The sequence below is a fragment of the Chiloscyllium punctatum genome, chromosome 9 (assembly GCF_047496795.1).
Source record: "Chiloscyllium punctatum isolate Juve2018m chromosome 9, sChiPun1.3, whole genome shotgun sequence".
Taxonomy (NCBI): Eukaryota; Metazoa; Chordata; class Chondrichthyes; order Orectolobiformes; family Hemiscylliidae; genus Chiloscyllium; species Chiloscyllium punctatum.
The window spans coordinates 67,968,932-67,981,224 of NC_092747.1; the positions used below are offsets into that span (position 1 = coordinate 67,968,932).

The following is a 12,293-nucleotide window of genomic DNA, read 5'->3' on the forward strand; positions in this document are numbered from 1 at the left end:
TCTTTACTTATGCCTGGTCCTGCATTAAATGCGAAAGTTTGTATTTGAGAGTATTAATAGTAAGAGGCTCATGTAGCGGCTGTTCAGCTGAATAACCTGTTTCAGTGGTATAAATATTGCATGATGCTGTGTACTTGGACATTGTTGTGAATCTTAAAAGAATGTTGGCTTGCTTAGTATCCTCTCTAAGACCAACTTGTTTCTTTTAAGCAAAATTAAAGAGATAACCTCAGTTGATTTTATATACACTGCAAAAATAGCAAACTATTTGTTGAACTCTCATGGCTTTGCTTTTGGATGAAATGTAAAAGAAAATGTGTATTTCTTTTCCATCAGATAGTACAGGACATAAATACTGCTTAAAAAGCTTTGAGATGAAACACTTTAACTTTATGCCAAATTTTAGCTGTTTTTAATGTGCTTATCTGTGTCACCCATCTTTTTAATGCTGTATTTAGCTCTTGCTGTTGTGAATATGTTGGAATATGTTTTTGGCTTTTGTTTAATTCTGCCTACTAACAGTGCTTTTCTCCCTGGTTCAGGTGCAAACAGATGCACAACAAGTTGCAGAAGGGAAGTTTGTGTTTAACCTTCCGGATTATGAGAATGTCAATCACGTGGTGGTCTTTATGCTGGGGACAGCACCATTCCCTGTAGGAACAGGAGGGTCTGTGTATTTCTCATATCCTGACAAGGATGGAACACCAGTTTGGCAGTTGCTAGGATTTATAAGTAATGAAAAGCCTAGTGCAATCTTCAAAATATCACGGTTAAAAACAGGTAAGTTGAGCTGGCCTTTCAGTTTGGTGACATTAATGGCAATAGCAAAAGAATGTATATCTAAAGATATTCTTCTTTTCTGAAAGTAGTTTATGGTCAATTCAATACACTTGAAATTGCGTTGATCTTAAATAGGTGAATGCAACAGAGTCCATTTCTTTTTGAGTCCCTTAAACAGCCATGGTCTACTTTCGTTCTGCAGGCAGAGAGGCACCATTAAATGTTAGCTATTTATTGAATTAAGCAGATTGTTTGCTTATCACAACTGAATTGCAGTGTTTAACCTTCGCTGCTCAAAAACCCAGTACTGTTCCATGTTTGGAAGAGTCTGTTGAACTAGGTCTGACTGTGTAACCTGTGAATGCAATATTAAAAAATTTGTTTTTACTCCTTCAATGAGAGGTGGACACTATGGTCAAAAGCCACCAAACTAATTATTGTTTCAGAAGAGTTTATTTTATATCAATTAAGTTGCAAGGGTGCTGAAAGGAAAAGATTCTATTTCATTCTTCATGTATAAATCAGATCTTCAAAGATATGGTTTGATAACACACCTGAATTTAAATTTTAGTTGAAATGCCTTTAAAGTCTAATGCTGTTTCAGGTTTTTTGGAGGCCTTATTGAAGAACTGCTACTACATTGGTTGTTTGCTCAGAGAAGCAAATTGCACTTTAACTTGATGAAACTTGATTATCCAAAATATTTAATAACATTTGTTTCAAACTTGATTCTTTATAATAAAGGTATACCTCTGAATATCAGCATATCTGACATCTGAGTCAGTACGTGGATGTACCTACTAGAGAAGGTACAAAACGTGACCTACTTTTGGGAAGTAAGGCAGGACAGGTGACTGAGGTGTCAGTGGGGGAGCACTTTGTAGCCAGTGACCCGAACTCTATTAGTTTTAAAATAGTGATGGCAAGGGATAGACCAGATCTAAATTGAAAGAAGGCCAATTTTGATGGCGTCAGGCAAGAACTTTCACTTGGGGTAGATGTACTGGTAAAGGGATAGCTGGAAAATGGGAAGCCTTCAAAAATGAGTTAACAAGAGTCCAGAGACAGTATATTCCTCTTGTCATCCTATTCCCGCCCCAGGCCTCAGTCCAAGCAAGACACTCAGTCGCAGTGTAGTTTTACCTCCTTCATCTTTATTCTGGGCCCCTGGAGGGTGAGAGAAAATGATCACCCATATCCATAGAGACATGAGTTCATGGTCTTCTCTGGAAGAACAGTTTCTCAATGAACTATATAGTCATTTTACAGGAAGGAGCATCCAGATAAAGTAACATCTATATTAATTGGGTGACCTTGACAATCAGCGAGCATTAACAGTAAAGATTAAACTATCTGCTGTTAGACAATGAATAACTGGCTTGGCTTCACATAATGAATACTTTTCAACTTATTAATTGACGTTACATACTGAATGCTACCTCATGTTAAATGGTCTACATAATGAACACTTTTCCACCTTGTTAACCTGTTAACAGCAGTCCAGCAGCCCATTGTTAACTTTAAGTTCTTATGAGTCATGCTCATCAGAATCTCTTGTTTCACAAAACTCAGAACTTAACTCTTTCCCTTCCTGCTTATACCCTATACATATTCTTACTGTTTGGGTGAAAGGCAAGGCCATTAAGTGTATGGAATGCTGGATGACTAGAGAAATTGAGGTTTTGGTAAAGAAAAAGAAGGAATCATATGTCAGGTGGAAACAGCAGAAATCAAGTGAATCCTTAGAGTATAAAAGCAATAGTACTATACTTAAGATGAAAATCAGAGGCAAAAAGGGGACATGAGATAGCTTTGGCGAATTGAAAGGGATTCTATAAATAAGGACAACAAAGTGACTAGCGAGAGAATAGGGCCCCTCAAAGAATAGCAAAGCAGACTATGTGGAACCGCAGGAGATGGGGGAGAAACTAAACGAGTATTTTGTATCAATGTTTAAAATGGAGAAGAATATGGAAGATATAGAATGTAGGGAAATAGATGGTGACATCTTGAAAAAATATCCATATTACAGAGGAGGTAGTGCTGGTTGTTTTAAAATGCATAAAAAGGGATAAATTCCCAGGACCAGATCATGCATATCTTAGAACTCTGGGAAGCTAGAGAACTGATTGCCGGGCCCCTTGCTGAGCTATTTGGAATATCGATAGTCATAGGTGAGGTGCCCGAAGACTGAAGGTTGGCTAACGTGGTACCACTATTTTAAAAAAGGTGATAAGGAAAAGCCAGGGAACTACAGATTGGTGAGCCTGATATTGGTGGTGGGCAAGTTGTTGGAGGCAATCTTGAGGGACAATCCTGTGTATTTGGAAAGGCAAGGACTGATTTGGGACAGTGAGCATGATTTTGTGCGTGGGAAGTTATGTATCATGAACTTGATTGAGTTTTTTTGAATAAGTAACAAAGATTTTTGATGAGGGCAGAGCAGTGCACATCATCTATATGGACATCAGTAAGGCATTCAACAAAGTTCCTCTTGGGAGACTGGTTAGCTAGGTTAGATCTCATGGAATACAGGGAGAGCTAGCCATTTAGATACAGAACTGGTTCAAAGGTAGAAGACAGAGGGTGGTGGCAGCGGGTTCTCTTTCATACTGAAGACCTGTGACTAGTAGTGTGCTACCGAGGATCGGTGCTGAGTCCACTGTTCGTGTCATGTATATAAATGATTTGGATGTGAACATAGGAGGTATAGTTAGTAAGTTTGTCGTGGACAGTGAAGAAGCTTGCCTCTAAGTACAACAGATTCTTGACCAGATGGGCCAATGGGCCGAGGAGTGGCAGATGGTGTTTAATGTAAGGTAAATAGGAGCAGGACTTATACACTTAACGGTAAGGTCCTGGGGAGTGTTACTGAACAAAGAGACCTTGGAGTGCAGGTTGACCGTTCTTTGAAAGAGTCACCGGTAGATAGGATAATGAAGATGGCGTTTGGTATGCTAACCTTTATTGGTCAGAGCGTTGAGTATAGGAGTTGTGAGGTCCATGTTGCGACTGTGCAGGACATTGGCTAGGCCACTTTTGGAATATTGTGTGCAGTTCTGGTCTCCCTCCTACAGGAAGGATGTTGTGAAACTTGTAAATGTTTTCTGAACCCTTTCAAGAATGTTGCCAGGGTTGGAGGAATTGAGCTATAGGGAGAGGCTAAATAGGCTGTGGCTGTGTTCCTGGGAGCATCTGAGATGGAGGGATGACCTTATAGAGGTTTATAATGTAATTAGGGGAATGATTTGATAAATAGACAAGGTATTTTCCCTGGGGTAGGGGAGTCCACAACTAGAGGGCATAGGTTTATGGTGAGAGGGGAAAGATTTTAAAGGGTCCTAAGGGGCAACATTTTCAGTGTGGTGCGTGTATGGAATGAGCTGCCAGAGGAAGTGGTGGAGGCTGGAAGAATTACAGGATTTAAAAGGCATCTGGATGGATACATGATCAGGAAGGGTTTAGAGGGATATGGGCTGATGGGACTAGATTAGGTTCGGATATCTGGTCGGCATGGATGAGTTGGACCAAAAGGTCTGTTTCTGCGCTGAGGTGCTGACTCTTTATGACTCTTTCTTTCTTTTTTTATTTTCCTCAGGTGAGCATCCTTCCCTGCCCTCCCCCTCCCTTCCAAGCGTTCATATCTAAACGCTTGGAAGTATTGTCAGTTCATATTTAGCAGGTATTTAGTTCTAAATCGGGCAGGTTAAATGGAAAGTAATTTATCAATATAGAAGATGCATTTTATATTTCTTAATCCTTTTTTTGGAATTTAGTTATTGTTTAATCTGTTACCTTCCCGTTTGGATGGGCTAATTTAAAAAAAAACTGTTCTTGGATAATATTAGCTCAGCCAAATTTATTGCTTTGCTTTTATTGTATGTGGATGATGTTTGACCTTCATGAACTGTTCCCGTCCTTAGATAGGAATTTCTAGTTTTCTGACCAGTTACAACTTGTAGGCAAACTTGGAAATGATTGGGCATGAAGAGCACTGCTGCTCCTGTTCTTGGTAGGGATATCATAATGGAAGGACTGCTAATGTTAAATCGGTTGATTGATGCATCTTGTGGATTGCATAAACATGATCCACAGTACAGTGGTAGGTTTGCACTCCATGTAGCTTTTGACTAGCTTGAATGGCTGGAGTCACAACAAGTGGTCAACATTCTGTTACAATTGTGGTTCAAGATTTATAGATGGTTGAGAGCCTTTGATGAAACAGGTGAGCCATTTGCCAAGGGTGCCTGCTATTTTAGCTAAGCTGTTAACATTTCTGGTCTACTACAGCATCTGTTCATTGTTAATTTCCAGGTTTTGGAGATGTTGAAAACTGGCAAGATACTGCTGAAAGTTCTGTTATTGATAATGCTCATTATTTAGGATATGCAACCGTGTGGCCGTTACTTTTCGTGTGATATCAAGCCTTCTGAAGCCACTCACTGCTATATTGTGGCCACCAATCTTCCTTACTTTGCTTAAATGTTGGGGATAGGTTAGTTCTATTGGCTGGACAGCTGGTTTGCCTTGCAGAGTGACAGCAACAGCGCAGATTCAATTCCTGTGCCAGCTTAAGATACTTTCTCAAACAGTCCCCTCACTTAGGGTATGGTGACACTTTGGTTAAACCACCACCAATGCAAGAGTGGACTATCGTCCTTTGGGATTATGATGACTTTACATCACTCTTCTTCAAAAATAAACTTAGATAATGAGTGGCATAAGGGTGTTTGGTGTACAGCCAATTTGAAGTTGAGGTGAGGCAGTTGATTGATAATCTGAGTTCCATTTCTAGAGACTTATTTCACTTCCTTCCCAATCTGTCTTCACAAGAACGAACCTCGAAGTGTAATGCCTCTTCCCAGTTTAGATCTGTCTCTGCGCAAACCTGGAACTTCATTGATCTGTATGAGTTATTGCTATGCAGATGATTGTCTGTCTCTACTAACTGGATTCCTGTGGAAGCATACTGTGCATTGGGTCACAAAATAGATTTTAGGTGGAGATAGACAGGTTTTTAATTAGTAATGGCTTAACGGGTAATGGGGAGTGGACAGGAAAGTAGAGTTGAAGCTGAGGTGAGACTAACTGATCATACTACATGGTAGAACAGGCTCAGATTCACTTTTTTCTATTTTTATACTATATTCCTTTTGCAATAAATGTCAAAGATCCACTTATCTGCCTTATTACCTGCTTACTTGTATAACATCTTTGACTCACGCACAAGGACACCCAATGCACAGATGTATTTTGAAGTTTCTCTCCATTTAGATAACCAGTTGCCTTTTCATTCTTCATACCAAAATAGTTGACTTCTCATTTAGTTATGGTTAAATTCCATCTGCCAAATTTTGGTCCATTCACCTAACCTATTAACATCCATTTATAAATTTCTTATTTCTTCATTGCAGCTTACTTCTGCAAATTTGTGTTTGCACATTCATTAATATAGACTGTAAATAGTTGAATTCTGTGGCACCCACTAGTTAGAGCTTGCAGAGCAGTAAAAGACTCACTTATCCCATTTCGTTACTTGCTCTTCAATCCTTGATCCAAGCATAGTCAATCCTTGATCCAAGCTAATTTATTACTGCTGATCTGGTGTGGTCTTAATTTATGTATTGATTTTAGTGCAGCACTTTATCAAATGCCTTACAGTCATAAAGTCTTACAGCACAGAAGCAGACTCTTTGATCCAACAAGTCCATACTAACAATACAAGATGATTAGGGGGTTAGATAGGGTTGACAGTGAGAACCTTTTTCCACGTATGGAGTCAGCTATTACAAGGGGGCATAGCTTTAAATTAAGGGGGGGTAGATATAGGACTGATGTTAGGGGTAGGTTCTTCACTCAGCGAGTCGTAAGTTCATGGAATGCCCTGCCAGTAGCAGTAGTGGACTTTCCCTCTTTATGGGTATTTAAGCGGGCATTGGATAGGTATATGGAGGATAGTGGGTTAGTGTAGGTTAGGTGGGCTTTGATCGGCGCAACATCGAGGGCTGAAGGGCCTGTACTGCGCTGTATTCTTCTATGTTCTATATAATAATCCCAAAGTAAACCAGTCCCACCTGCCTGTGCTTGGCCTATATCCCTCCATGATGGGGCGGTGCTGGTGTTGGACGAGGGTGGACAAAGTTGAAAATCACAACACCCGGTTCTAGTCCAAGTTTATTTGGAAGCACTAACTTTTGGAGTGCTGCTCCTTCGGGTAGTTTTTGGAAGATGATCATAAGACACAGAATTTATAGCAAATGATTATAGTGTCATGCAACTGAAATGATATATTGAACAAACCTAGATTGCTGTTAGGTCTTTCATCTTTTAGAATGAGTTGCAGGTTTCGCTTCATTAACATGTAAATTCCAGAACTTCTTTAAAGTCATATTCTTGAGATAACTTAAGGTTTTATAAGAAAAACTTATAAAAATAATTCAACAATAGCATTGATTGTGCTATATAATTATCCTTTTGCAAATCATTTCTCTCAGTAAGATTCTGCTGTTGAAATGTTTTTAACCTAAAGCTTAAAATCAAAGATCAAATATTTGTGATGTATTTCTTAAAATTGCATTATGGTATCACTTCGTTTTGCAGTGTGATATAAATATAATGTGTTAATTCTGTTTATTTTTATTTTTGCTTTAAGAGGTTTCATTGTGTTACAGTTCTTTTTCTCTGGTTTTACAGTTATCTAGAAGTGTTTACATTGTATTCTGGACTTCCTTAAATTGCACATTAATGGAAATGTATGATCTGCTTGCAGAGGAAATTGGACAGCATCCTTTTGGAATGATGAATATCACACAAACTCAATCTGTTGCTCAAATAGGGATTTCTGTGGAACCTGTGGAATTCTTGACACAGCAGACCCCAGTAGCAAGCGCAGCTGTATCAACAGTCGATTCATTTACACAGGTAAGTCCAATAGCTAAGTTAGTTGGACAACATTGTATTTGGCTTTAAAAAAACAAACTTTTTGATTTTGAAATCCTCTCATAACACATTCTTTTGTAAATGACACATCAAGATCTTTCCTGCCTGGAATATCAGAAAAAGATTTGGATTCTGGTTAATTTGGTGTGTAACTTGTACCCTGAGATGCTGATTTGACATTTTTAGTTTAACAAGTTTGCTGTAGTTTTTAGTACTGAGTTGCTAACCGTAACATTCTATTTATATTACATTTGTAAGTATTTACTAAATATTTGTCATTTTGAAAATCTTAACGTTTTAAAATCTTAATCTGTTATTTATGGTAGGGCAGTATATTTATAATATGAGAAAGTAGAACGAAGATCGGTTACAATGAAGAGATATTCTGAAAGCTGAACATATGTTTATGCAACCTCTGAAATGTTGTTATCATCCATTGAAGTTATAAGCGATGAAGTACCTGTTAGAGATAATATTAATACCCTCTAAAGCTATTAGGTTTTTTTAATTTAAAGGATACGGATACCATGACAATGTGATATTAAAAGGTCAGTTGTACAAATACAGGAAGTTGATAGGAGGTAGTATAACGTTTCAGTATTGAAAAGGTATTGTACACACCCAGTGATGCAACTAGAGTCCATGTCTATCTTCAGTGCTGCAGTGTTGTAGGTGATCATGGTCTTCCAAAACTTTCAATCATGGAAAAAAAAGTGTATGCTGTTTGGAGTTCTATTCAAGTCAGTACTTAATATTGCCTAACGTCCTCCTTTGTTGTTTCTTGCTTTCTTTTAGTAATCCAAAAGTAAAATGCAGTAAAACTGTTAGTAAGCCCAAGGGTGAAAGAATATTGTGCAGTCAGCCCTTTTGGTCAGATCACAGATTGCTCAATTCTAATTATCGAGTCATTTCTTTACTCCTCAGTGTTTAGCACTGCTGCCTCACAGCACCAGGGTCCCAGGTTTGATTCCAGCCTTGGGCGAATGTCTGTGCAGAGTTTACATGTTCTCTCCGTGTCTGCATGGGTTTCCTCTGGGTTCTCTGGTTTCCTCTCGCAGTCCAAAGATGTGCAGGTCAGGTGAATTGGCCTTCTAAATTGCCCATAGTGTTAGGTGCATGAGTGAGAGGGGAATGGGTCTGAGTGGGTTAGTCTTCAGTGTGGACTGGTTGGGCCGAAGGGCCTGTTTCCACACTAGGGAATCTAATCTAATTCTTTACTGGTTAATTTTAACGGTCTATGGAGTCTGAATTGATTCAGTATGCTTGAAAGTCATCAGTCAAATGTGGAATCCAGCATAAGATAAAATCCATTTGGAAATCCAAATCTTTTGATGCTTATTATTGATATTTTTGCGCAATAAGCTGATTAGTAAAGTGGATTTAATTGACAAAACTAAAAGCTTATGCTTGCTTTAAGTTACACACCAGGTGATTTGTGATTCAATCTGTTGACCAAATTTTATGAAGAAAGGACATGATCATGTGTCGGCTGTTGCTCCATAATGTGAAATTTCCAAAGTTTTAAATTTGGTTTCTGGATCACGTTGTCTCTCTTTGCATTGGTCAGTGTGTCGGTGTTTGTAACAGTCTTAATTGTTCCTTTATTGAACCTAATTGATACCCTAGATTTCACAGGTTCATACTGTTTCAAAGAGCATTTAATTTTAATTAAGTTATTCTGTTAATTAGACATTTTTCTGTTTCCTCAGCTTAAAGATGTTTTGACTTTAACTCTCAATTCTAGCTACTTTAATAACAAGGAGACTGGCATCTGGGATTTTGCTGAACAAAGGACCAAAAATGCATCTCCTTAACCTATAAAATTTTAGAATTGGAATTTTTTTTAAAAAAAGGACTTGAAAGAAAGGGTGAATTGGGATAGATGTATTCAGTAACGAAAGGGACAGAAATAGGGAAAATGTAAATTTTGGAGTTTGAAAAAAATATCCAAATCAAATTGCTACATATGGGATTGAGATATTATTACTGATTTTTTATTTTCACTTTTCTGGACTGAAGACTGGTATTATTTAACAATAACATCAGAAGCTATTAATTGTAGATTTGCTAAAGGTTTAGTACAAATTCAAGAACTTAGTGAAACATGGGAAGTGCAAACATTGTGATTTTAGTGATGCCAAATACGAATTGGCAACTTGTTGCAATTTGACGCTGAAGTCGTAGATCTTCACAAATTATTTGATGGTTCGTGTACAAAAAAATGTATATTTAATTTTTTAACATATGGTCCACATTTTAATCAGTTGTGTAAGTGTTTAATTTGTTCTTTCTGCTGTCACAGTTGTAAATTGAGTTGTAGCAATTTTAAAAATAACTTTTGCATTTTTTTTCCTTTTGTGCTGAGACATTTTTTCCAACTTGGCTTATATATTTGTTTTGATTTTTAAAAAATGGTATAATAGCCATAGTTCGTTTGCCAATAAAGCCTTAACAGAGGACAGCACTTCAATATTAAAGCAGCTTTGAGAGTCCAATTATCTTTTTGATATTCATTTTCCTTTCCTTGTTGTTCCTTCTGTTCAAATATTGATGTTTGCAATGAGTTCAGAGCATTGCAAATTATTATAAATTTATGGCTGTTATAGCTTCTGAAGGAACCACAGTATTGCCAATCACTTCTTTAAATTGAAGGCTCACTAGAGTGAACTTTAACTCTGCATTTCTCTCTCTCGACAGTAGCTTCCAGATTTGCTGAGTTTCTCCACCACTTTGTTTTTGTTTTGGGCTTATTTAAAATTGTCTGCATTTTCTTTTGTGGAAGTTGACTCCTGTTGATCTACGTCAACTTGAGCCACAACGACATCCAAAGGTGCAGCAATGAAACTTAATGATTTCTGTGTTTTATACATGTATATTCCTTCAAGTTCTCCAAAAGGAATCTGGGTTAGCTCTGAGTAAGGCCAAGTCATAGAGATATACAGCATGGAAATAGACCCTTCACTCCAACCTGTCCATGCCAACCAGATGTCCCACCTGCCATCACCTGGCCCATATCCCTCCAAACCCTTCCTATTCATATACCCATCCAAATGCCTTTTAAATGTTGCAGCTGTACCAGCACCTTCCACTTTCTCTGGCAGCTCATTCCATACACATACCACCCTCTGCGTGAAAAAGTTGCCTCTTAGGTCTCTTTTATATCTTTCCCCTCTCACCCTAAACCTATGCCCTCTTGTTCTGGACTCCCTGACCCTAGGGAAAAGAGTTTGTCTATTTATCTTATCCATGCCCCTCATACTTTTGTAAACCTGTATAAGGTCACCCCTCAGCCTCCGCTCCAGGGAAAACAGCCCCAGCCTGTTCAGCCTCTCCCCATAGCTCAAATTCTCCAACCCTGGCAACATCCTTCAATCTTTTCTGAACCCTTTCAAGTTTCACAACATCCTTCCGATAGGAAGGAGACCAGGTGTACCCTAGCATTCTGTGGAAAGCTAGGGAAATGATTTCTGGGCCTCTTGCTGAGATATTTGTATTCCAGCAGTGGCCTAACCAATGTCCTGTATGGCTGCAACATGACCTCTCAACTCCTGTACTCGATACTCTGAACAATAAAGGAAAGCATACCAAACACCACCTTCACTATCCTATCTACCTGCGACTCCACTTTCAATGAGCTATGAACTTGCACTCCAAGGTCTCTTTGTTCAGCAACACTCCCTAGAACCTTACCATTTAAGTGTATAAGTCCTGCTAAGATTTGCTTTCCCAAATTGCAGCACCTCGCATTTATCTGAATTAAACTCCATCTGCCACTTCTCAGTCCATTGGCCCATCTGATCAAGATCCTATTGTAATCTGAGGTAACCTTCTTCACTGGGTACTACACCTCCAATTTTGGTGTCATCTGCAAACTTACTAACTATACCTCTTATGCTCGCGTTCATACAATATGAATGACAAAAAGTAGAAGACCCAGCACCGATCCTTGTGGCAGTCTGAAAACAAACCTCCACCACCACCCTCTGTCTTCTACCTTTTAAGCCAGTTTCTGTACCCAAATGGCTAGTTCTCCCTGTATTCCATGAGATCTAACCTTGCTAATCAGTCTCCCATGGGGGACCTTGTCGAATGCCTTACTCAAGTCCATATAGATCACATCTACCACGGCCCTCCTCAATCCTCTTTGTTATTTCTTCAAAAAATTCAATCAAGTTTGTGAAACATGATTTCCCATGCACAAAGCCATGTTGACTATCCCTAATCAGTCCTTGCCTTTCCAAATACATGGACATCCTGTCCCTCAGGATTCCCTCCAACAGCTTGCCCACCACAGACGTTAGGCTCACTGGTCTATAGTTCCCTGGCTTGTCCTTACTACCCTTCTTAAAGAGTGGCGCCACGTTAGCCACCCTCCAGTCTTCCAGCAGCTCACCTGTGACTATCGATGATACAAATATCTCAGCAAGAGGCCCAGCAGTCACTTCTCTAGCTTCCCACAGAGTCCTAGGGTACACCTGATCAGGTCCTGGGGATTTATCCACTTCTGTGTTTCAAGACATGTAGCACTTCCTCTTCTGTAATCTTGACATTTTGCAAGGTGTCACCATCTATTT

At 38.9% G+C, this 12,293-nt stretch overlaps 1 protein-coding gene across 6 annotated transcripts in view; it reads left to right on the top strand.

Moving 5' to 3' along the window:
• Positions 1-12,293, top strand: part of hikeshi (heat shock protein nuclear import factor hikeshi) — a 42,219-nt gene that overhangs the window by 16,820 nt on the left and 13,106 nt on the right. For all 6 annotated transcript variants that reach the window (XM_072577742.1, XM_072577738.1, XM_072577737.1 and 3 more), the window contains exons 2-3: positions 543-780; positions 7,550-7,701. In XM_072577742.1, the coding sequence (XP_072433843.1) occupies positions 630-780; positions 7,550-7,701 (303 nt within the window). In that variant the 5' untranslated portion in view covers positions 543-629. The remainder of the gene's footprint in view (positions 1-542; positions 781-7,549; positions 7,702-12,293) is intronic.